We start from the raw sequence: 25,000 nt of genomic DNA, 5'->3' as shown, positions 1-25,000 counted from the left end.
TCCCACGCCAGACCCCTGATCTCACTGGGTTTGCATGCATGAGCTAACCAATACATCATATGTGTTCTTATTAAGACCAAGACTCACCCTACAGAGACTCACCCAGACTCACCCAATACAGAGACTCACCCAGACTCAACCTGTACAGAGACTCACCCTGACTCAACCTATACATAGACTCACCCAGACTCAACCTATACAGAGACTCACCCAGACTCACCCTATACAGATACTCACCTATACAGAGACTCACCCAGACTCACCCTATACAGCCACTCACCCAGAAGCATACCTATTGAGAGACTCAACCAACTCACCCTATAGAGAGACAAACCAAGACTCACCCTCTACAGAGACTCAACAGACTCACCCTATATTCTATCACTTACTCTTCTAAACTCACGCTTATCAAAATGACTATTCTCCCAACTCTTGATTTCGGTGATACTGTCTATAGAACTGCATGCAAGGGCACTCTAGCCAAACTGGACACACTCTATCACTCTGCTCTCCGCTTTGCTACGAATGCCCCCCTCAACAGCCACCGCTGCAGTCTTTACTCTCTGGTAAATTGGCCATCGCTTCACACTCGTTGTCATATTCACTGGCTCACTCTCGTCTACAAGACCAACGGACACCCCCCTACCTTTCCCGCCTGCTGCATCGTCTACCTATCACATGTAACACCCGGTCCTCTCTCCATACCCTGCTAACAACCGCTCAAACCAGATCCATACTCGGCCTTGCATCATTCCAGTCAGCTGCTGCCGTTGACTGGAACTACAAAAACACCTCAAACTGACTCCAAACCAGACTCCCCCTATAGAGACTCACCCAGACTCCCCCTATAGAGACTAACCCAGACTCACCCATACAGAGATTTACCCAGAATCCCCCTATAGAGACTAACCCAGACTCACCCATACAGAGATTTACCCAGACTCCCCTACCTCCACCAGCCCCACCCCTCCCACCACCAATAGCTGCCCTCCCCCTGACCTCCGTCTCTCTCTTCTAGATCCACACCAACGGCTTTGTGTCGACGGGCAAGCCCCCATCCGAGGCTTCCTACCTGGGCCAGACGCCCGCCAGCTTCCAGATGCTGGCCGTTCTCCTGGGGGACCTGGAGGCTCGGCCCGGCCAGGGAAAGGTCTCCTTCTGGCAGACCACCAGTCCAGACGTCCTGGGTTCCATCTCCCCGACCCTCGAGCGGGCGTTCCCAGAGATTGCGGTGGAGGGGGAGCTGAAACACGCCCTGGTGGTCAAATGGCACAACATGGCCGCACACGGGAGCAGGAGCCACGGGGACAGCGTGGGCGCTAAGGTGAGGAGGTCAGGAGGTCAGGGGTCATGATGTGCGGCCCGGCTGCTGACCGTGTGTTCATGAGATGGAGTGTTTCTCTACTGAGCTGAAGCACGGTGCGGACAGGGCTGCTAGGACTGGGGTCCACTACAGACAGGGCATAGCTTCTGGATGTAGGGTTCACTACAGACCGGGCATAGCTTCTGAATGCAGGGTTCACTACAGACCAGGCTTGGATGCTGGGACTAGGGTCCACTACAGACTAGGCTTAGCTTCTGTGTGTGGGGTCCACTGAAGGCCGGGTTGGGAATGATATTCGTTGTTTATTGTTATGTGTGATAAATGAGATGGGATGACATTACCCCTTTGCCACTACTGCTTCACTATTGGCAGATGAACATGGCATGGCTCTGAGCCCAGTGGAAGAGAAGGTCAGTTGTTGGGAGGCATCCAGACATGCCTCCGCTCCAGCCATGAGAACGTAGACATTTCATACGTTTCAAGTGTGTGAGGATCTGGATGCGTGGAGGCGTTGGAGACAGGCTGAATGTCTGTCCTCTCTGGGACGTCCACCACACTGTCTCCTTTGTGTTTTCAGACCAACACATTCCAGCTGGTGGTGGCCTCCTTCTCCGCCTCCTCCTACGCTATCCTGCTGTACCCCAGAGACGGCCTGCAGTTCCTCTCCACGTCGATAGGGGGCGAGAGCAAGCCCCTAGAGGCTGGCTTTAACCAGGGCCAGCAGATAGGCTGGTTCGGTTACATAACCGAGGGAGAGTACTACAGAACCACAACAGAGGAAGAGAGCTCCATTGCAGCCCTGGCAGAGTATGTGGCGCATCTCGTCCGCTTACTTGACCACCATATTTTATGTCCCTTCACCAGGGTGCTGGTTCGAGACCCGGCTCCTCCTAGCTAAATGTCGGGATGTTGAAGCTGATAGCATTTAGTCACCACTGTTGTTTTGGTCGTATCATTACAGGAAGACAAACACAGGTCGCGCGGGTGTCTGGGCGTACAAGGTCGGACACCTTTACTATGTCGACATCCTTCCTGGCGAGGCCAACACGATCACTGGACCGGAGCAGGAGGGAGCCGTTGTCACCGAGTCTCCAAGGCATCCAGAGGATAAACAGGAAGTAGAGACGGAGGCCCCAGGCTCAGCTGTGGAGGATACCGAGATGACCCCTCTTATCATTCAGCCTGAGCCTCAGAACACGACCCCGGACCACCAGCCTGAGACCCAAGACCCATTTGAGCCAGAAACAGAGACACCATTACCTGGTACCACATACCCTAATCCTGAGAGCACCCAAACCCTCGAATTCACCCCACAGACCACGGAAGCATGGTACCCCGATCTGGAGGAACCTCAACAACCACAGACCAATGAACAAGAGTATCCTGAACCAGAAGAAGCAGAGCACCCAGGAAGAACAAGTCCTGAGCGGCCCCAGCGTCCAGAGGTGGTGGTGGTAGACCAAGACCTGGATGTAGACGGTAAAGATCACTAGAGTTCATTCATTCATTGACAAAAGGGTGACGGTACTACCGGTAATGGTACCAACAGTAACGTTTAGGGTAAGGTTACTGACTGAAAGGTTTTCCACCGGCAACGTTAGGATTCTAACGGTAAGGTTACAAACAGCGTTTTTACTAACGGCGTGATTGCTAGCGGGAAGGTTACTAGCGACAAGGTTACTAGCGGCCGTGTTGCTAGCGGTAAGGTTGCTAGCGATAAGTTTGCTAGCGGTAAGGTTACTTACGGTACGTTTTTTAACTGTAAGGCTACTAGCATAAGGTTTGTAAAAGTAATGTTAGTAACGTAATGTGTCCAGTGTTAGGTTTCTAACCTTGAGATCTCTGTGTTTAACAATGGGAGGCCTCTTTTCCTCCACAGTGTTTTCCTACAACTCTGAGACCTGCAGCCGCACCAGACTGACTTGCTCCGCCTTCGCTGATTGCCGCGACTACAGCACCGGGCCCTGCTGCCAGTGCCGTCCTGGTTTCTATGGTAACGGGAAGGACTGTGTTGCAGAAGGTAAGACACTAGCAACCCCCGACGGACCAAAATATGTCTGGACGCAATTGGATAGACAAACCTACAACCAATCAGAGCAACGGCCCTCGTCAAATATCAGTGGTAGACATCTTGGTTGTTTATCAAAATGCCTCAACAGCGCTCCCATAGGATGTATGTCATTGCATGAAGCCCCCCAGGTTTTAGATCTAATGTTTGGGTTGCGATGCTGACGGTGCAGCAGGCTGACGGTGCTGGAGGGTGGGGTCACGGTGTTGCAGGGTGGGCTAACATGGCTGGAGGGTGGGCTAACATTGCTGGTGCTCGACAGGGAAACCCCAGAGGATGAACGGGAAGGTGAACGGCCGTGTCTTTGTGGGTGACGCCTCCACCCCCGTCCAGCTCAGCAACAACGATCTCCACTCCTACGTGGTGGCCAATGACGGACGGGCGTACGTCGCCATCAGCAGCGTCCCCGCGGGCCTGGGCCCCTCCCTTCAGCCCCTGACCTCGCTGGGCGGAGTCATGGGCTGGGCCTTCGCTCTGGAGCAACCGGGCTACCAGAACGGATTCAGCCTCATCGGTACGACAACACCACGACAAAAACATAATAACAACAAGACACCAACAACAACATAATAATAACAACCACACCCCAACAACAACATAATAACAACAAGACGGCAACAACAACATAATAACAACAACCACACCACAACAACAACATAATAACAACAAGACGCCAACAACAACATAATAACAACAACCACACCACAACAACAACATAATAACAACAACCATACCACAACAACATAATAACAACAACCACACCACTACAACAACGACTTAATCCCAACAACAGCGCCACAAACAACAAAGCAACCACAACATAATAACAAGACCCAACCACAATATACGAATAATCACAACCACAACATAACCACCCCTGTTGTGCCCACAGGAGGTGTCTTCAGCAGGCAGGTGGAGGTGGTGTGGGGGGGTGGAGAGAGACTCAGCATCACCCAGGAGTTCCAGGGCATCGACGAGCACGAACACCTGCTGGTCAGCACCTCCCTGGAGGGGAGGGTCCCTGAGCTGGCCCCCGGGGCGTCCGTCCACATCCAGGCCTACCAGGAGGTCTACCAGCACAGCGGCAACTGTAATGCTACACACAGTACTGCAGTACCTGTAGTACTGTATTTATTATTATTATTTTTTTTTTATTTATTATGTTTATATATTTTTCGTTTTTTTCCACAATTTCTTCTTTTTTTTTTTTTAAATGATTTATGATGACTATATGCTCTGTAAGGTGACCTTGGGTGTCTTGAAAGGCGCCCCTAAATTAAATGTATTATTATTAGTAGTAGTACTGCACACGGGACAGCACAGTCGGACCCCAGGAAGACTAGCTCCCACTCCGGTGCTATGCTAATGGGGATCCTAATCATAATAATAATAGTAATAATAATAATGCACTGCAGTATTACACACAGTACTGCAGTACTACACGCAGCACTGCAGTACTACACACAGTACTGCAGTTCTACACACAGTACTGCAGTGCTACACACAGCACACACAATACTGCGTGACCTCACACAGTACCTCTATAATGTTAACAGTACTGAAGTACTACCCACAGTACTGCAGTACTGTACACAGTACTACACATACTGATACACAGCATTATAGTACTATAGACAGTAATACAGTGTTACACACAATACTACAAACACTACTGCAGTACTGTACACAGTACTACACATACTACTAAACAGCATTGTAGTACTATAGACAGTAATACAGTATGACACATAGTACTACACACAGTGCTGCAGTACTTCACACACAACTACAGTACTTCACAAAGTAGTGCACATATATACCGATATAAAAACAGTATTTTAAATAAAGAAATCCAAAACATACAATATAGAACAGATAGAAAGTGTGAATTAGCTTTTGTCCATTTATGTTGACATGAGGAACGTGTTCCTTAATGTTGACATGTGGAAGGTGTTCATGTTCCTTAATGTCGACATGAGGAACGTGTTCCTTAATGTTGACATGAGGAACGTGTTCATGTTCCTTAATGTTGACATGAGGAACGTGTTCATGTTCTTACCGTTAACATGAGGAACGTGTTCATGTTCCTTAATGTTGACATGAGGAACGTGTTCATGTTCTTACCGTTAACATGAGGAATGCGTTCATGTTCTTAATGTTGACCTGAGGAACGTGTTCATGTTCCGTATTGTTGACATGAGGAACGTGTTCATGTTCATAATGTTGACCTGAGGGACGTGTTCATGTTCTTAATGTTGACCTGAGGGACGTGTTCATGTTCTTAATGTTGACCTGAGGGACGTGTTCATGTTCTTAATGTTGACCTGAGGGACGTGTTCATGTTCTTAATGTTGACCTGAGGGACGTGTTCATGTTGACCTGAGGAACGTGTTCATGTTCCAAGAGTTTGTAATAGAAAGCGTTCTGTGAGAAAACAAATAAAAGATCAGGCATGTTGAAGGCAGCAGTGTGACGGCAAGGGGTTAAAGGTCAGGCTGCGTTGACTTCCTGTCAGCAGAATCCCTGGTGCTTCTCCAAATAATATTCCTCCTCCTCCTCCTCCTCCTCCTCCTCCTCCAGACATCACCTCCTCCTCCAACAGGGAGTACACCGTCACCCTGCCCAGTGGGGAGACGCGGCCCCAAACCTTCCAGTGGCGGCAGACCATCAGCTTCCAGAGCTGTCCACATGACGACGGTCGTCAGGACGACGGGAGGCGCGCACCCCAGACCCAGCAGCTGAGCGTGGACCAGATCTTCGTGATGTACGACACAGAGAACCAGCTCATCCGATACGCCATGAGCAACAAGATAGGATCCATGAGCAGTGAGTCCTGCACCTCCTACACCTCCTCCTACACCCCCCCCCCCCATGCTTGGAGGTGGGGAGTATTAGGGAGGATTTAGAGGTTCCACCTTCCTTGTCATGCACTTTTAAGAGGATATCTGGGAGGAAATTACATCCAGTGAGGTCGCCCTCAGAGTTCTGCCGGAAAAATGCTGAGGTTAGAGGCCGTGTTTTCTTCAGCTGTCAAGAGAGACCGGGGGAGGGAGGGAGGGAAAGAGAGAGAGAGAGAGAGAGAGAGAGAGAGAGAGAGAGAGAGAGAGAGAGAGAGAGAGAGAGAGAGAGAGAGAGAGAGAGAGATCTTTGAGGAGGCATAACAGCTAGGAGGCTCTGTGTGTGTGTGTGTGTGTGTGTGTGTGTGTGTGTGTGTGTGTGTGTGTGTGTGTGTGTGTGTGTGTGTGTGTGTGTGTGTGTGTGTGTGTGTGTGTGTGTGTGTGTGTGTGTGTGTGTGTTTGTCTGTAGCCAGCAGGTTAAACTAACATCTGTACATCTCTGGTTTATTGGTTGAAGTGAAACATCTGGCTCTACTTCCTGCTGAGGTCACATGGTCTCACAGGAAGCTGATTGGCTGCTGCCACGGTGACCGGGGAAACCAGTGGACACATGTAGTTCGACTAACACAGATAACTTTATTACAACTAACTATAACAACAACTATAACTTTATTACAACTAACCATTAACATTTAATAACAGCTATAACTTTATAAAAACAGACATATATGATATTTCCTTCTAGTTAATGCTGACATAATTTATTTCATCCTAGTTTTTGTGGTAGTATATGCTATTTAATGCTCATTGTTGTGCTAGAAGATAGCACAATAACAATAATGTACAATAATATCAGTTGAATGGTATTTAATTTGCTAGTAGATTATGCTAGTCCGCGCTAGGAGATGCTTGTCTTTGCTAGTAGATGCTAGGTGATGCTAGGCCATGCTAGTAAATCCAACTAGTCTGTGCTAGTTGATGCTATCTACGCTAGATGAAAGACAGTGTATGTCTATGCTAATAGATGCTAGTGAATGCTAGTCTGTGCTAGTAGATGGTAGTAAATGTTAGTCTATGCTAGTAGATACCAGATGAGGCCATGCTAATATATGCTAGTCAATGCTAAGCCGTGTTAGTGGATAGTAATTCAACTTTTCAACCTTCGTTTCAGGTGGACCCCCGGAGCAGAACCCGTGCTTCACGGGTCGTCATGGCTGTGACAACAACGCCGTCTGTCGTCATGGAGACGGACTCGAGTTCACTTGCGAGTGTTCCACTGGCTTCAGCGGAGACGGGAGGACCTGCTATGGTAACACCCAGGGCCGTCGGACTGCGGGTGTTAGGTGGACATTTGTGGGGGGGCCCAAGGCAGATGGGGGCCCCTAAAAAAAAATATATATATATATTATTTCTTTAGAATTTTCTAACAACCCCAAGTGGTAGGAGCCGCACACTGCGCTCAGCGGCAAATTGCCGCCAGGCAACGTCTCGCCCCCCTCGTAGATGTATGTTAATATGTTAATGTTTGTAGATGTATGTTAATATATGTGTAGATGTATGTTAATCTGTGTAGATGATTATTGATAATATTTTTTTATATGTAGAATGTATTTTCACATATATGTGTCAATGTGTGTAGATGTATATTAACATATGTTGATATGTGTGGATGCATTTTAATCTATGTTAATCTGTGGTAATATGTATAGATGTATATTAATATTTGTTAATATTTGTAGATGTATGTGGATCTGTGTTAATATGTGTACATGTACAGTATATTAATGTATGTTAATATGTGTAGATGTAGACGAGTGCCGGGCCGCCCCCCCAGTCTGTGGGCGGGACTCTGTCTGCACCAATCAGCAGGGGAGTTTCCGCTGCGACTGCCCCGACGGCTTCCTGCCCGGGGACCACAACACCTGCATCAGTACGTACCGGGATGTGTGTGTGTGCGTGTGTGTGTGTGTGTGTGTGTGTGTGTGTGTGTGTGTGTGTGTGTGTGTGTGTGTGTGTGTGTGCGTGCGTGCGTGCGTGCGTGCGTGCGTGCGTGCGTGCGTGCGTGCGTGCGTGCGTGCGTGCGTGCGTGCGTGCGTGCGTGCGTGCGTGCGTGCGTGCGTGCGTGCGTGCGTGCGTGCGTGCGTGCGTGCGTGCGTGCGTGCGTGCGTGCGTGCGTGCGTGCGTGCGTGCGTGCGTGCGTGCGTGCGTGCGTGCGTGCGTGCGTGCGTGCGTGCGTGCGTGCGTGCGTGCGTGCGTGCGTGCGTGCGTGCGTGCGTGCGTGCGTGCGTGCGTGCGTGCGTGCGTGCGTGCGTGCGTGCGTGCGTGCGTGCGTGCGTGCGTGCGTGCGTGCGTGCGTGCGTGCGTGCGTGCGTGCGTGCGTGCGTGCGTGCGTGCGTGCGTGCGTGCGTGCGTGCGTGCGTGCGTGCGTGCGTGCGTGCGTGCGTGCGTGCGTGCGTGCGTGCGTGCGTGCGTGCGTGCGTGCGTGCGTGCGTGCGTGCGTGCGTGCGTGCGTGCGTGCGTGCGTGCGTGCGTGCGTGCGTGCGTGCGTGCGTGCGTGCGTGCGTGCGTGCGTGCGTGCGTGCGTGCGTGCGTGCGTGCGTGCGTGTGGAGGGGTGGTGCATGTGTGTGTGTGTATGTGTCTTAGGAGAGGGGGGTGCATGTATGTGTTTGTGCGTGTATGTGAAGGGTGTGTGTGTGTGTGTGTGTGTGTGTGTGTGTGTGTGTGCTTGTGTTTGTGTTTGTGTGTGTATGTGTGTGTGTTGAGAGGGGGTGCATGTGTATGTTTGTGCGTGTATGTGAGGGGTGTATGTGTGTGTGTGTGTGTGTGTGTGTGTGTGAGTGTGTGTGTGTGTGTGTGTGTGTGTGTGTGTGTGTGTGTGTGTGTGTGTGTGTGTGTGTGTGTGTGTGTGTGTGTGTGTGTGTGTGTGTGTGTGTGTGTGTGTGCGTGTGTGTGTGTGCGACACCCAAAGTGTCCTGCTGTGTACAGATGTTGAAGAGTGACCTTATAGAAATAAACAGACTTGATGTGATCCATATGTTGGATGAAAGCCAGGAGGATATTACGGGCGGGATTCTCTACTCGCACTGATATACCATGTGTGTTGAGGGGTGTGTGTGTGTGTGTGTGTGTGTGTGTGTGTGTGTGTGTGTGTGTGTGTGTGTGTGTGTGTGTGTGTGTGTGTGTGTGTGTGTGTGTGTGTGTGTGTGTGTGTGTGTGTGTGTTTGGGTGTGTGTGTGTGTGTGTTTAGGATTGTGTGTGTGTAGGGGGGGGTTATGTGGGTGATGAAGAATAACTTCATTTAGGACACTTCAGACGGCAAAATATTTTATTTTATTTTAGAGCAAGATCATGGGAAGATGTAGGCAGCAAAGGTACCAAGCATACAGTCCATGAGAAAACGGGTGGACATGATTCTGATAGGGAGATGTTCACATCAAAGGCAGTTAATAGCATACAAAGGTAATTAGGTAGGTGAGAGGGAATGGCCGTCGCGGGGAGGTTAGGATTGGCGATGGCTGAAGTCAGACATGGCAGGAGAGACCAAGTTAAATCACAATACACGGTGAAGGAGACATGTCCTGTCTGCAAATCTGCAAGCAAGACTGCAACACAGTTAAAGGAATCTACACAACAGAGAAGTCAGTACACTAGCATGGCCTCAGTGTCAGACTCCGTGGCTACAATGCAAATGCTAACTAAATTAACACCTTTCTGTTAGAGCGAGGAAGGGAGGTATCTCTCGATCCAAGGAGAATCTATACAAAGTCATTTTCAATTGACTATTATTTACATAAACAAGGTTTATATAATCTCTATATAATTGTGTTTTATAGTTAAAATGTATATTTTCGTGACAGTCGTGTGTGTTTTTTTTTGGGGGATTTTGTGTGTGGGTTCGGAATGTTGTGTCGTGGGTGCGTCTAAAGGGGTTTGTGCGTATTGTGTGTCTTTAGGGGAGGAGCTTCCTGTGGACCACTGCCAGACAGGGCGTCATGACTGTGATGTCATAGAGAGAGCAACGTGTCACTTCACCGGAGGCTCCGCCTACCTCTGTTCCTGCCTGCCGGGTTACCTAGGAGACGGACGTGTGTGTGAGGGTGAGCAGAAGCGCCTCGGAGAGTGTGTGCGTGTGTGTGTTCAAGAGTGTGTTGGACTGTGTGTTGGAAAGTGTGTGTGTGTGCGTGTGTGTGTGTGTGTGTGCTTGTGTGTGTGTGTGTGTGTGTGTGTGTGTGTGTGTGTGTGTGTGTGTGTGTGTGTGTGTGCGTGCGTGCGTGCGTGCGTGCGTGCGTGCGTGCGTGCGTGCGTGCGTGCGTGCGTGCGTGCGTGTGTGCGTGTGTGTGTGTGTGTGTGTGTGTGTGTGTGTTGGAGAGTATATGTGTGTCTGTCCTCGACATGTTCTGACTCTGCTGGCCTTGTCCTTGGGCAAGGCATCAGATAACTGCTCTATCAGAGTCTGGGGTAGACCCCCCCAGTTACCGTGGCGATGAGAACGTCTGCCTGGTGCTCGTGTGACTGAGAGGATATCATCGCTCACCTCGTCTCCGTAGACACGGGGTCACGTGACTAGACCAGCTCTTCGTCAAATCAGAACGTAGCCATAACAGTGAAGTGCAATCAGAAATCACACGCTGTTCCTTTTCCTGATGACCTTGGGAACTGGTCCTGACCACTTGAGATCCACCAGTACTCCTAGTACCATGAGTATCATGAGTAGTTAGGGGTACTAGTACTGCAGTATCATGAGTATCCTCACAGGCACTAGTACTGCAGTACCATGAGTATCCTTAGGGGTTCTAGTACTGCAGTAATGACTAATGAGTTAATGACGATCCCTGAATAGTAGATCTGTACTGAGTTAATGATGAACCATGAATAGTAGATCAGCAATGAGTTGAGGACCAAAAGTTTTTTTAACCCCCTCCTCCAGATGTGGATGAGTGCCAGCAGGGTCGTTGTCACGCTGACGCGGTCTGCTTCAACACCCAGGGATCCTACATCTGTCAATGCCGCCCAGATTTCCAAGGCGATGGTTTCCACTGTAGCCCCGTTTCCACAGGTAGGTCCAGTTACTGTTTATTACCATTTATCGTTATTATTCTACTAATACTACAGTACAGAGACAGGGCATTAAGGAGCAGGTAGGGGTTGGACAGTACAGAGACAGGGCATTAAGGAGCAGGTAGGGGTTGGACAGTACAGAGACAGGGCATTAAGGAGCAGGTAGGGGTTGGACAGTACAGAGACAGGGCATTAAGGAGCAGGTAGGGGTTAGACAGTACAGAGACAGGGCATTAAGGAGCAGGTAGGGGTTGGACAGTACAGAGACAGGGCATTAAGGAGCAGGTAGGGGTTAGACAGTACAGAGACAGGGCATTAAGGAGCAGGTAGGGGTTGGACAGTACAGAGACAGGGCATTAAGGAGCAGGTAGGGGCTACACAGTGAAGATACATGGTATTTAGGAGCAGGTAGGGGTTGGACAGTACAGAATCATGTCATTAAGGAGAATGTAGGGGAGAGACAGTGGGCCGGGGTGTTAAACACTGGCTCCAGTGGAAGGACGATAGGGGAGATATGCAGGACTGCTTTAGGCTCAACAAACAGCAGCAGGCTGTTTATCTCCTGGAGAGGAGCAGACGCGGTGCCGCAGAGCAGCCCCTGACTCGTCCTGTAAACAGAAGAGCACGTCTATAGGCCTGGGTTAGACCTGGACTATAGGACTGGGTTAGACCTGGACTATAGGACTGGGTTAGACCTGGTCTATAGGACTGGGTTAGACCTGGTCTATAGGACTGGGTTAGACCTGGACTATAGGACTGGGTTAGACCTGGACTATAGGACTGGGTTAGACCTGGTCTATAGGACTGGGTTAGACCTGGTCTATAGGACTGGGTTAGACCTGGACTATAGGACTGGGTTAGACCTGGACTATAGGACTGGGTTAGACCTGGACTATAGGACTGGGTTAGACCTGGTCTATAGGACTGGGTCAGACCTGGTCTATAGGACTGGGTTAGACCTGGTCTATAGGACTGGGTCAGACCTGGACTATAGGACTGGGTCAGACCTGGACTATAGGACTGGGTCAGACCTGGACTATAGGACTGGGTCAGAACTGGACTATAGGACTGGGTCAGAACTGGACTATAGGACTGGATCAGACCTGGTCTATTGGGCTGGGTTGAAACCAGATCTACAGGATTGGGAATGGGATAGATCCGGTCTTTAGGATAGGGGTTGGATCAGGTCTATTAGGCTGGGTTGAGACCAGGTCTATGGGACTGGGGTTAGTCCAGGTCTATGGCACTGGGGTTAGTCCAGGTCTACAGGACTGGGGTTAGTCCAGGTCTATGGAATTTGGTTAGACCAGGTCTACAGGACTTGGGTTAGACCAGGTCAACAGTACTGGGGTTAGTCCAGGTCTATAGGACTGGGGTTAGACCAGGCCTCGAGGGCTGGTGTAAGTCCAGGTATATAGGACTGGGTTAGAATAGATCTGTAGTGAATGGGTCTCTAGAGGTAGAATGGGAGCTCTTGCCGTCCTGCTGTTCACAGTGGGGCCTGTCCTCTGTTGTTGGAGGTGTGTAATTACTTCCTTGGGCTTTGGCCTCTTTACGACCTACTCGCTGTAAACATCCTTTAGTCTCCGGCCTCTCGCTGAGGTGCAATGTAGAGCTGTATGTTATAGAGTGGTGATATAGAGCTGTACGTTATAGAGTGGTGCCATAGAGCTGTATGTAATAGAGTGGTGATATAGAGCTGTATGTTATAGAGTGGTGATATAGAGCTGTATGTTATAGAGTGGTGCTATAGAGCTGAATGTTATAGACTGGTGATATAGAGCTGTATGTAACAGAGTGGTGATATAGAGCTGAATGTTATAGACTGGTGATATAGAGCTGTATGTTATAGAGCGGGAGCCGACGGCGTGTGAGCGCCACAGAGAGAGCGTGAAGGCGCCCCCTAGCGAAGGCCTCCTGTCTTTCTTCCGGCCGCGCCCGGCGGTTGGTCAGTACGTCCCCCAGTGTGACGAGGGCGGGGCCTACCGGCCCACCCAGTGCCACCCCACCGCCGCCCAGTGCTGGTGTGTCGACCCCCGCGGGCAGGAGGTCCCCGGCACCCGCACCGCAGACACACACCCCCTCTGTAAGTAACCGTGACAACCTGCTAACCCCTCTGCCTGAGTCACCGCGACAGCCAGCTACTCTCTCTGCGTAACCATGACGGCCAGTTCACCTTTCCCGTTCCCATGGCAACCGGCTACCCTGTCTGAACTGAGACGGCAACCAGCTCCTTTCGCTGCGTGACCACCACAACCGGCTTGACCTCCTATGTGCATCCTTGACAACCGCCGTAACCTACATCAGTAACCATGACGACTGACCCCTGAATCCGTATGCAGCATGCGTTCAAGCCCTCACCCCTCCTGTTATTGGCTGCCTGTCCCCCAGGTATCGACCAGGCCATAGCTCCGCCCACGGCAGGCCCCGCCCCCAGGCCTGATGTCATCCCGGTGGCACCGGGAGCCCGCCTCCTGTTCGCCCAGAGCGGGAAGATGGAGCAGATCCCCCTGGATGGAGACGCCATGAGGAAGGAGCTCACCTCCACCCTGCTACACATCCCTGTAACACAAACCTCCACCCTCCTACACAGCCCTGTAACACACACCTCCACCCTGCTACACATCCCTGTAATACACACCTCCACCCTGCTACACATCCCTGTAGCACACACCTCCACCCTGCTACACATCCCTGTAACACACACCTCCACCCTGCTACACATCCCTGTAACACACATCTCCACCCTGCTACACATCCCTGTAACATACACCTCCACCCTGCTACACATCCCTGTAGCACACACCTCCACCCTGCTACACATCCCTGTAGCACACACCTCCACCCTGCTACACATCCCCGTAGCACACACCTCCACCCTGCTACACATCCCTGTAACACACACCTCCACCCTGCTACACATCCCTGTAGCACACACCTCCACCCTGCTACACATCCCTGTAACACACACCTCCACCCTGCTACATAGCACTGTAAACACACACACAACACAGACACACAGATACCACTACCGTGCTGCATGCACACACACACATACACAGTCATCCAAATCCTTAACTAGATAGCTCTCTGTGCAGGCAGAGGGAGGGCCAGCTTGCTAGTAATCATCCCTGCTGCCGAAACTAGCTAGTTATCTGTATTGTCTTTAACCAATTTAGAGTAAAACTAATCTTGTTTTTAAAATAAATAACTGCTATGGGCGATGTGTGTGCTGAGGTCTGTTCCTGTTATGTGACCAGGATCGCGTGGTCATCTCCGTGGCGTTCGACTGTGTTGATCAAATGGTGTACTGGAGTGACATCACCGGCCCCGCCATCAGCAAGGCCAGCCTAAGCGGTGGAGACATCATCCCCGTCATTACTACAGGTAACAAAACACTACCACGGGTAACACCAGGTTTCAGGACAGGTAACAGGACAGGTAACAGGACAGGTAACAGGACAGGTAACAGGACAGGTAACAGGACAGGTAACAGGACAGGTAACAGGACAGGTAACAAAACACTACCACAGGTAACACCAGGTAACAGCACAGGTAACAGCACAGGTAACACCACAGGTAACACCACAGGTAGAAGCACAGGTAGCGCCAGGTAACACCACAGGTAACACCACAGGTAACACCACAGGTAACACCACAGGTAGCTCCAGGTAACACTAGAAGAAGGGGGTTGTAAAGAGACGTCTTTGCAGGTCTGGAGAGCCCCGAGGGTGTGGCGGTGGACCACGTGTCCCGGCTGCTGTTCTGGACCGACTCCATGCGCGACACCGTGGAGGTGTCCCAGCTCGACGGCAGCCAGCGCCACGTCCTGTTCGACACGGACCTGGTCAACCCCCGGCCCATCGTGGTGGATCCCACCTACGGGTGGGTGGTCCCTCAATATAATCAATATAACCAATGATCATCAACACACAGGAACACATTCAGCTGCACCTGACCGGTCGGCACAGGTGACATGAAAAGAGATGAGGAAGTATAGGAGTCTTTTCTGTACTCAAAGTATTAGTAGTAGAAGTATTAACAGTACCAGACTAGTAGTACCAGTGGCAGTAACACAGTAATAACAGCAGCACTGCAGGCATAGCAGTATAAGTTGTATTAATAGAAGTATAAACAGTAGTAGCAGTAGCAGGACAGAGTATTACTGCAGTACTAGTACTAGTAGTAGTAGCACATAGTATTACTGCAGTTTTAGCAGTAGTAGAACACAGTGTTGCTGCAGTACTAAAAGTAGAAGAACCCAGTACTACTGTAGTACTAGTACTACCAGTTATAGTACATAGTGCAGCGCTAGCGGTAGAACACAACATTACTGCAGTAGTAGTAGCAGTAGAACCCAGTATTACTGCAGTACTAGTAGCAGCAGAACCCAGTATTACTGCAGTACTAGCAGCAGCAGAACCCAGTATTAATGTAGTACTAGCTGTAGTAGAACACACCATTACTGCAGTACCAGTAGTAGTATAACCCAGTATTACTGCAGTACTAGTAGCAGCAGAACCCTGTACTATTGCAATACTAAATGGTGGTGCTCTGGTTATAGCCGACTGTACTGGGCGGACTGGAACCGAGACGGACCCAAGATCGAGACGGCCAACATGGACGGCTCGGAGAGGACGGTTCTGGTGAAGGATGACCTGGGCCTGCCCAACGGCCTGACCTTTGACCCGGAGACACAGCTCCTCTGCTGGGCCGATGCAGGTAACCATGGAAACACAGAGAATACTTTGTGAAAGTACTAAAGTGCAGGATGCTGCACGACAGTAGTACAATTAGAAAAAGCAAAGGATAATCGTTCACATTTCCTAGTCATGCGAGGTAGACAAGATTGACTGAGTTTATGACGCTCCGGATAGAACTGTCCGTCATCCAATTGCTCTGCTGTGTTCTGATTGGTCGGTCGGGCATTGATCGGATGTTCTGATTGGTTTAGGCACACGGAAGGTGGAGTGCTGGGACGCGGGTCGCCGGGTGCGTCGTCAGGTGGTCTCTGGGGTCCAGTACCCCTTCGGCCTCGCGTCGTACGGAGGAAACCTGTTCTACACCGACTGGAGGAGGTACCAAAATGATACTACATTATATATTATATTATTATATATTACAATATACATTACACTGCATTATATATTATATTATACATTATATATTACAATATACATTATACTGCATTATATATTATATTATACATTATATATTACAATATACATTATACTGCATTATATATTATATTATACATTATATATTACAATATACATTATACTGCATTATATATTATATTATACATGGTATGATATATTATATTATACATTATATTATATATTATACATTAGATATTATTTTATACATTATTTATTATCCATAAAATATTAACATTATATGATATATTATATGATATATTAAACTATATATTCTATACACGCTGTGTGTGTGTGTGTGTGTGTGTGTGTGTGTGTGTGTGTGTGTGTGTGTGTGTGTGTGTGTGTGTGTGTGTGTGTGTGTGTGTGTGTGTGTGTGTGTGTGTGTGTGTGTGTGCGTGTGTGCGCGCAGGGCGGCGGTTGTGACGGTGGATCGCAGTGCGGAGAGAGAGACGGACGAATTCCTGCCTCAGAAGCGTTCCCAGCCATACGGGATCACCGTGGCAACCACACAGTGTCACCAAGGTACCCTAACCACCCCTGACCTCTGACCTCCGACCTGACTGGTTAGCTCAGAGCAGAAAAAACACTTCGGTTCTGAATATCCACACCAGCACAGTAGAGACCCACGGGGTAGAGTCTCAGACCCAGATACTGAGACAGGGGGGAGAGACCCAGATACTGAGACAGGGGGGAGAGACCCAGATACTGAGACAGGGGGGAGAGACCCAGATACTGAGACAGGGGGGAGAGACCCAGATACTGAGACAGGGGGGAGAGACCCAGATACTGAGACAGGGGGGAGAGACCCAGATACTGAGACAGGGGGTAGTGACCCAGGTAAGAGACCCTAGGGGTAGAGACCCTGGGGGTAGAGATACAGTGGGTGGAAAGACCCAGTGGTTGGAGACCCAGGGCAAGAACCATATCCTAAACGTTGCCATCCTGGCATAATGACCTGGTGCATTATGGGGGATAACACTCTGACCACCTCTTCGTCTGGTTGCTAGGATACAACTACTGCTTCAACAACGGCGGCTGCTCCCAGCTGTGTCTCCCTCGCCCCGGGGGCTTCACCTGCCGCTGCCCCTCCCATGGAGACGGCACATGCTAGGACAGGAAGCTGGTCCGCCAGACAGGAAGTGACATGAGTCTGCTGACCGGGAGCGGCTAATTATACCTCCCCCTCCGAGGCCGACGGAGGAGGCTTACATTGCTGACAAACAAGTGTGTTTATAAGTGTACTACTAACACGCTCACGTGTTTATAAGTGTACTGTTGACACAGTAGTGTGTTTATAAGTTTACTGTTGACACACTAGCGTCTTTATAAACGTACTGCTAACGCGAAAATCTGTTTATAAGTGTACCGCTAAATAACACACTAGTGTGTTTATGAGTGTACTGCTGGCACACTAGTGTGTTTATAATTGTACTGGGTTCTTTCTAAATGCTACTTGAAGGAACCTTGTCTGCCAGATGTGGAGAAGGCTACAACAAAACCTGTTGAAGAGCTTTTAAAGAACATTTCCAAACTTTCAGGAAACATTTTCAGGGAGTTTCCATTTTTATAAACGATCATACACATCCAGCGCTCAGGACTCATCACTGTGAAAGCGTGTCCACGCTTTTCTATATGAACACGCTCACATTGAATTATTATTATCGTCATTGTTATTATCATGAACAAGCACCAAGTCCAACCAATGGGCCTTATTCATCCAGCAGCCATCTTCCACACTCATGGCCGAGGGAGACTGCTCTCCTTCTTTCCTTTTGATTGGTTGATCTGTTGGCCAACTGTGGGGTCAACGCTACGCTCAGGAGGACGGAGCCAGGGGAAGGATTTCCGTTATTTGATTCTTGAACCAAATTACCACTACTTTGAGATGGATGATCTTTTTGAGCTAGATGTATGTTTATTATTAATATTATAATATGACATCAAACTGTAGCTTTGTGCAGCAGTGCTTGAAGTCCTGGTGTTTTATTAATACTCTTGTGTATCGTATTTAGAAAAGAGTATTTATCGATAGTTCTACTGAACTCAAGCAAAGTTAGCTAGAAATGCACTGCTTTTGTTGTTGTTTAACCAAGAAATTGTAAATAATTTCCCACAATATAAACATTGTCTGACATATTACCCTTCTTTCCATCAATCAATATGTATATATCATCTATCGATTTTCTACTGTTTTCTACTGTCTTCCTTAAGTTCCAAAGAGAGCCATGTTACTTGCATAAAACCAGATATCACTGTTTATTCGGGCGGTATCTTGAATAAAGAACAAAATGTACAGCCTCAATAAACCTCGAAACAGCTGCTGGGATTTACTGAGGAGGCACACGCACTCTGGAGAACACGTGAATGGCAACACACAGACAATGTAAAACACGCCAATAAAGCACATCTTATCTTATTAGTGATTAAAGGTTTCGCAGTGCTGCCGCGGGTCACCGCTAGACGGCAGCACCCGCTTGAGAGGATCAGCTAACCACCGGCTTCCCGGAAATGAAGGAAAACAAGGTCCCACATGTTGGAAGAAGACCTGCCCATTTAAGTTTTGGTATTTTTATTTATTCATATTCAATTGACTCATTAGGTTATAGTTCTTAAGCCTTCGGAGCTCTAATGGTATATTGTGTTAATTCTGCGGATTTTTTATGCGTGATGGACCTATAACTTAAAGCCAGTCGCTAACCAGGTGAGATCGATACTACATGGTTCTGCATCAGTGTTTAGTGTAAGAATCGCTTTAATGGTTAAAGCCATGTGTTTATACTGTTGAGTTGATTCCTTAAGTTGTCGTCTAATCCTTAGAACACTGCGGAGAAGCTGTCGGTTGTTATAAATAATAACCATGACCAGCATACCCAAGAAAGCGAAGCTGAAAAGTGGCGATAAAAGTAGCATTGTGAGGAAGAAGATGGAGGAGACGGCGTTCTCAGGCGACAGCGAGGTAGAGTCCGATGTCGAAATGGAAGCAAACTTCGCGCTTCTGACCAAGAACAGGACGGTTGTGGGGGAGGAAGAGGAGGGTGATGAAGGTGGTGCATCTAGTGGTGAGGAGGAGAGTGGAGACGGTAGTGATGATGAAGAAGAGGAGGACCGGGGAGAAGGAAGTGATAAAGAGGAGGAAGAGCGGGGAGAAGGTAGTAGTGGTGGTGATGATGAGGAGGAGCAAGGAGAAGGTAGTGATGAAGATGATGATGATGAGGGTGAGAGCTCGGATGAAGATGATGAAAGTGGAGAGACGAAGGAGGTGGAAGCTGTAGGAAACGCACACACTGAAAAAGATGGGAAAGGTGAGTTTAGGTTTTGCTCAAGACCACATTTGGCCTGCGGTTAAATGCATCTGCTATTTATAAGTTACATATTCTATGTTATTAATAAATATACTATTTTATTATTTAAGATAATTAAGATGTACAGTGTGTTTACGTCATAGATGGACCCTGCAGTCCAGTTTAGAGCTCATCCCGTGATATTTTCAAAACACTGTTGTAAAGGAGGTGACGTGAGTCACCTCCGTTCTGCGAGTTATCGCAGAACTTAAACTATTTCGAGTCACCGCCCTTGCCGTAAATAATTACCATACTATTTCCATGAGTGCGTTCAGTCAACGCTGTGGTCCAAACCATGACCTCTAGAACTCGTGCCCTGGTTGCTACGGTCCTCTGAACGACCCCCTCTGTTCCAGACCTGTCCACCATGTCCTTTGAGGAAATCCTGAAGCTCCAGCAGAAGGTTGGGATGAAGGCCTACAAGAAGATGGCCCACGGCTCCACCGTCGGCCCGCGGGCCCGCAGAGGAGAGAAACGCCTCAACAAGAACAGGTGACCTTTGACCTTCTGAGTCCACACGCTCCACGGTCGCGGGGATCCAAACTCGGGGACACAATGCATGTGCGTCTTTGCAGAGCGGCCTGCATGTGTACTTGGATGTCACTTTACCCTTCCACAAGGGGGCAGCATAGCCTTTCAGACCACAAATATACATGCACCTTTCATAACGTCAGGGAAGATATCTCCATGGTAACCAATCCTGTCTGATATCTCCATGGAAACTAACCCTGTTTCACATCGCCGTGGAAACGGTTTCATAACTTTTCATGTAGTCACTGAAGTTGTCGTCAGTGTAACTATGCCCACTAACCCTCCACTAATATATCAGACCTACAGAGTTATTTGAGTATCTTACCACGTAGAAGCAGGAGGGGTTAAGGGGCATCTTGGTCAAGGATGGCTTCTGGTCCAACATGGGGATTGAACCCAGAACCCTCTTGGCTGGGTGTCCAACACCCTGACCACAAGACGGTCCTGTGTTCCTGTGCTTTAGAACCATAGAGAACGTCCTGACCACTGTACTGTCCTGTGTTCTTGAGCTATAGAACCATAGAGAACGTCCTGACCAATGGACTGTCCTGTGTTCTTGAGCTATAGAACCATAGAGAACGTCCTGACCACTGTACTGTCCTGTGTTCTTGAGCTATAGAACCATAGAGAACGTCCTGACCAATGGACTGTCCTGTGTTCTTGAGCTATAGAACCATAGAGAACGTCCTGACCAATGGACTGTCCTGTGTTCTTGAGCTATAGAACCATAGAGAACGTGCTGACCACTGTACTGTCCTGTGTTCTTGAGCTATAGAACCATAGAGAACGTCCTGACCAATGGACTGTCCTGTGTTCTTGAGCTATAGAACCATAGAGAACGTCCTGACCAATGGACTGTCCTGTGTTCTTGAGCTATAGAACCATAGTGAACGCACTGACCCCTGGACTGTCCTGTGTTCTTGTGTTCCAGGCCCATAGAGATTTCCTCCAAGAGATACGTCCCGTTCCTGAGGGAGGTGGTCGCAGTGAAGAAGAGTGTGAGTGCTTTAAAGCTGGTCTTCCTTTCAGGAATTTAAGATCTGCCCAGTATTACAGAAGCTAGGGAAGCCAGGGAAATATTCCATGTTTCCCTTGTTTATTATTACTATAACTACCATATTATATTATGCTTACATCATACCAAGCTTTTATATTATAATTAAATAACTACTAATATAATAATAATTCTACCTTTACTACAAACCCCATTTTGTATAATCAGTTATTCAATTAGTATAATACTGTGGTGACCCACAAGTACGATTAAGAGGCATTCACCCAGGGTCTGTACCTTTTAAGGGAAAGGGTTACGCAACAGAGTTGCGGTTTTAACCTGGTGTCCCAGTTTGACCTCTCTCGCGCTTGATGTGAAGTTACATTGAAGTGGAGCGTAAAGCTGACTGAAAGCATCTCCGTCCCTTGTCTCCTCATTTATTGCACTCCACAATACCTCCTATACTGTATATATGATATTGTAGTAGGGGCCGTAATGGTCTGGTGTATCAATGTGGTGTGTCCTAATAAGAGCTGTTGTGTTCTTATATGACCTGGGCCCAATCCCATTTCTACCCCTTACCCCTTCCCCTTACCCCTCCCCCTTGTTTTGAAGGGGGAATGGGGATGGGGTAAGGGGTAGAAATGGGATTGGGCCCTGGTGTATTGGTTTGGTGTCTTCTAATATGATCTGGTGTGTCGCGTCCTAATATGACCCGGTGTGCTTTGTAGGTGAGACGGGACCCACGCTTTGACGACCTCTCAGGAGAATACAAGCCGGAGATCTTCGAGAAAACCTACCGCTTCATCAATGACATCAGAAGCTCGGAGAAGGAGGTGTGTGAGGACGCAACCAGTATAAACCAGTTTCAGAAGTTACGGATAGGTTCAACCAAAGTCCCCGTGTCGCGTTGCTATTATCCAGAGGGAAATTTGTAAAATATCCACTAACCCTCAGACTCCACAAACTGCTACGGCGATGTGGTTCTAGTAACACAAACCACAGCATGATGTCGGGACGTCCCTGGCGACCCATATTGGAAATCTTGTCTGACCGTTGGCGATCCAACCTGCTGCAGTCTGTGCGTGTGTAATGAGTGTGTGCGTGTGTCCTCTTCGTCCTCAGGAAGTGAAGAAGATGATGAAGCGGTCTCAGCGCCCCTCCAAGAAGGAGGAGCTGAAGACCCTGGTTCTGAGGATGGTGAGATCACATCCTGTCTCATACATCACATCCTGTCTCATGCATCACATCCTGTCTTTATCTGGTGGTGAGGTCACATGACTGATGCATCACATCCTGTCTCATACAGCACATCCTGTCTTTATCTCACTCATACATCACATCCTGTCTATCTGGGATTTCTCATCTATAGGTCTTACATTTTATTGTTCAGAAATCACTGTGTGTGTGTGTGTGTGTGTGTGTGTGTGTGTGTGTGTGTGTGTGTGTGTGTGTGTGTGTGTGTGTGTGTGTGTGTGTGTGTGTGTGTGTGTGTGTGTGTGTGTGTGTGTGTTGATCAAGTGACATTTGTGTTGATCACATGACTGTGTTTTGTAGGACAACCAGGAGCGGTCGAGAAGGAGCCAGGAGGCGCAGAGGGAGAAGGAGCTGGAGTTCAAGAGGAAGCAGAAGGAGCAGGCAGCGCAGGGCCTGCAGCCCTTCTTCCTCAACAAGGGTAGGTGGAGCCCACACAGGCCACGCCCACACACAGGCCACGCCCACACACAGGCCACGCCCACTGAGGTCATGCCCACACAAACCACGCCCCCATGGTGTACACACCGTCTCAGTTTGGGTTTGGAGGGCTCTAGAGGCTGGGGGGCTCTACCGTGTGAGGCTATATGGTTGAGGCTGAGGGCTCCTATGTTCTGACCTCTCTGTTCCCCCCCCAGGCGAGCAGAACAAGCTGCAGCTAGCGGAGAAGTACGAGCAGCTGAAGAGGAGCGGCAAGCTGGAAAATTTCCTGACCAAGAAGAGGAAGAGGAACGCCACCAAGGACCGCAAGAAGCTGCCTTACCAGAACTACAAAAACCAAGACCAATAGTCCAACCAGAACTACAATCAACAGAATCCATAGTTACACCAGAACTACAAACCCAAGCCCCACCAGAACTACGAACCCCAGATCTTTATGTGTGTGTTTTGAAGGGCTACGATCCGGATGTTGAAGTGAACAAACTTCTGGAACTCCGTTTGAAACGGGTCAGTTGTTCATGTTACACTTCATTTTATTCAGTCAATTCAAATAAATGTATAAAAGTACCTATTTTCTCTGTGTGTGTATATGTATTGATTGTCTATGTAGTAATCTGTGTGTTTGGGTGTATGAATCAAGTGTGTGTGCTATCAGGGCTGAAAAGATCTTGAACGATTGCATTCACCCGCCCTTCTTATGAAGCCCCGCCCGACCCACTCCCATTTAATGCAGCCCCCCCCCTCCTCTAATGCACCCATGTTGTGCTACTGGTAGTGGACTACTAATCCGCGCTCCGTGCACAATATGGCGACCGTTGAAATTCTAACTTCAGTGTGTGGGCCAGTACTTCTGGTCCAAACTTCCGGTGATCTGACACATCTACAGCGAAACAGCGAGAGCAAGCTTGTTTGTTTACCAAAGAGTCAGTTTACCAGAGAGAGCTTTTTTTTCTGTTAATGAGTGTTTTTATGATTCGAGGTAGGCGAATTGCCTTTCAAAGGGTGAGGGCCTCAGGACTTCAATGTTGTGTGCCATTGTGTACCGTTTCGTCACGGTACAACAAGAAAGTTAGCTTTCATTCATTCCCCGTTGACGCTGTGGTACGGGCTGAGTGGTAGCAGAGAATCCGGAGGGATGACTTCAACCCGACCAAAAACACCCGGGTCTGTTGTCGGCATTTGCCTCCTACAGTTTCATGCCATTTTGGAGATTAATTGAACCTGCTGAGACCCACAAGATGATTCGCATAACCAACGTCAAGACCGCCTCTGCCAGCATCAGAACAGGTAATGTGGTAACATGACGTAAATGCTAAGAGTTGTAGGTTTATGTAACACTGAAAGTGGATAGGGTTAGGGTTCACTGTTTTATTTCATAACTGCACCTGTTGGTTTGTGAGTTAAATCCATTTAACTAAAAAGTAAAAGCCAACCAGCTGATATTAGTATTATTTTCTGATCTTTACTCTAATAACAATGGCAAGGTTACTAAACAGAGGGTTTTGTTATATCTCAACAGAAACCGAGACCCATTGACGAGTGTCTGCTCTTCCTGATGTAACTGTCAGTGGGTTTGACCAGTGTCTGCTGTTCCTGATGTACCTGTCAGTGGGTTTGACCAGTGTCTGCTCTTCCTGATGTACCTGTCAGTGGGTTTGAGCAGTGTCTGCTGTTCCTGATGTACCTGTCAGTGGGTTTGACCAGTGTCTGCTGTTCCTGATGTACCTGTCAGTGGGTTTGACCAGTGTCTGCTGTTCCTGATGTACCTGTCGGTGGGTTTCCCTCTTGGGGACCTTGCAGAGTGGTTCAACATTCATCGCACTACTGCAGGTTGGATAATCTCTACATGGACCCATTTCCTGTACTGCCTGCTGGGAAGCAAGCGCCTTTGGGTTCCTCCAGAGATAGTGAGAGCTCACCTGCCACCTGAGTTTGCAGCTTTTTCTGACACCCAGGTTGTCCTTGATTGTACAGAGATATTCTGTCAGACGC

General features: G+C 48.8%; 2 protein-coding genes across 2 annotated transcripts in view; both read left to right on the top strand.

The window, feature by feature from the left end:
• Positions 1-18,795, top strand: part of LOC130379709 (nidogen-1-like) — a 21,965-nt gene extending 3,170 nt beyond the window's left edge. The window contains exons 2-20 of the mRNA XM_056586708.1: positions 1,019-1,324; positions 1,902-2,131; positions 2,286-2,803; positions 3,204-3,344; positions 3,655-3,906; positions 4,285-4,482; positions 5,973-6,218; positions 7,401-7,538; positions 8,034-8,159; positions 10,184-10,327; positions 11,158-11,286; positions 13,141-13,374; positions 13,680-13,852; positions 14,549-14,675; positions 15,002-15,173; positions 15,853-16,010; positions 16,243-16,366; positions 16,857-16,969; positions 17,455-18,795. Of these exons, the coding sequence (XP_056442683.1) occupies positions 1,019-1,324; positions 1,902-2,131; positions 2,286-2,803; positions 3,204-3,344; positions 3,655-3,906; positions 4,285-4,482; positions 5,973-6,218; positions 7,401-7,538; positions 8,034-8,159; positions 10,184-10,327; positions 11,158-11,286; positions 13,141-13,374; positions 13,680-13,852; positions 14,549-14,675; positions 15,002-15,173; positions 15,853-16,010; positions 16,243-16,366; positions 16,857-16,969; positions 17,455-17,558 (3,633 nt within the window). The 3' untranslated portion in view covers positions 17,559-18,795. The remainder of the gene's footprint in view (positions 1-1,018; positions 1,325-1,901; positions 2,132-2,285; positions 2,804-3,203; positions 3,345-3,654; positions 3,907-4,284; positions 4,483-5,972; positions 6,219-7,400; positions 7,539-8,033; positions 8,160-10,183; positions 10,328-11,157; positions 11,287-13,140; positions 13,375-13,679; positions 13,853-14,548; positions 14,676-15,001; positions 15,174-15,852; positions 16,011-16,242; positions 16,367-16,856; positions 16,970-17,454) is intronic.
• Positions 18,796-18,951: 156 nt separating this feature from the next.
• On the top strand, positions 18,952-23,592 carry rrp36 (ribosomal RNA processing 36). The gene is made up of 8 exons (XM_056586747.1): positions 18,952-19,148; positions 19,265-19,749; positions 20,145-20,280; positions 21,251-21,317; positions 22,045-22,149; positions 22,439-22,513; positions 22,871-22,988; positions 23,206-23,592. The coding sequence occupies exons 2-8, from the start codon at positions 19,305-19,307 to the stop codon at positions 23,355-23,357; spliced, it is 1,098 nt and encodes a 365-aa protein (XP_056442722.1). The 5' UTR covers positions 18,952-19,148; positions 19,265-19,304; the 3' UTR covers positions 23,358-23,592.
• Positions 23,593-25,000: the final 1,408 nt, after the last annotated feature.

Source organism: Gadus chalcogrammus, chromosome 3 (assembly GCF_026213295.1).
Source record: "Gadus chalcogrammus isolate NIFS_2021 chromosome 3, NIFS_Gcha_1.0, whole genome shotgun sequence".
NCBI lineage: Eukaryota > Metazoa > Chordata > Actinopteri > Gadiformes > Gadidae > Gadus > Gadus chalcogrammus.
The sequence above is the reverse complement of the archived record's forward strand: the minus strand, read 5'-3'. Positions and strand labels throughout refer to the sequence as shown.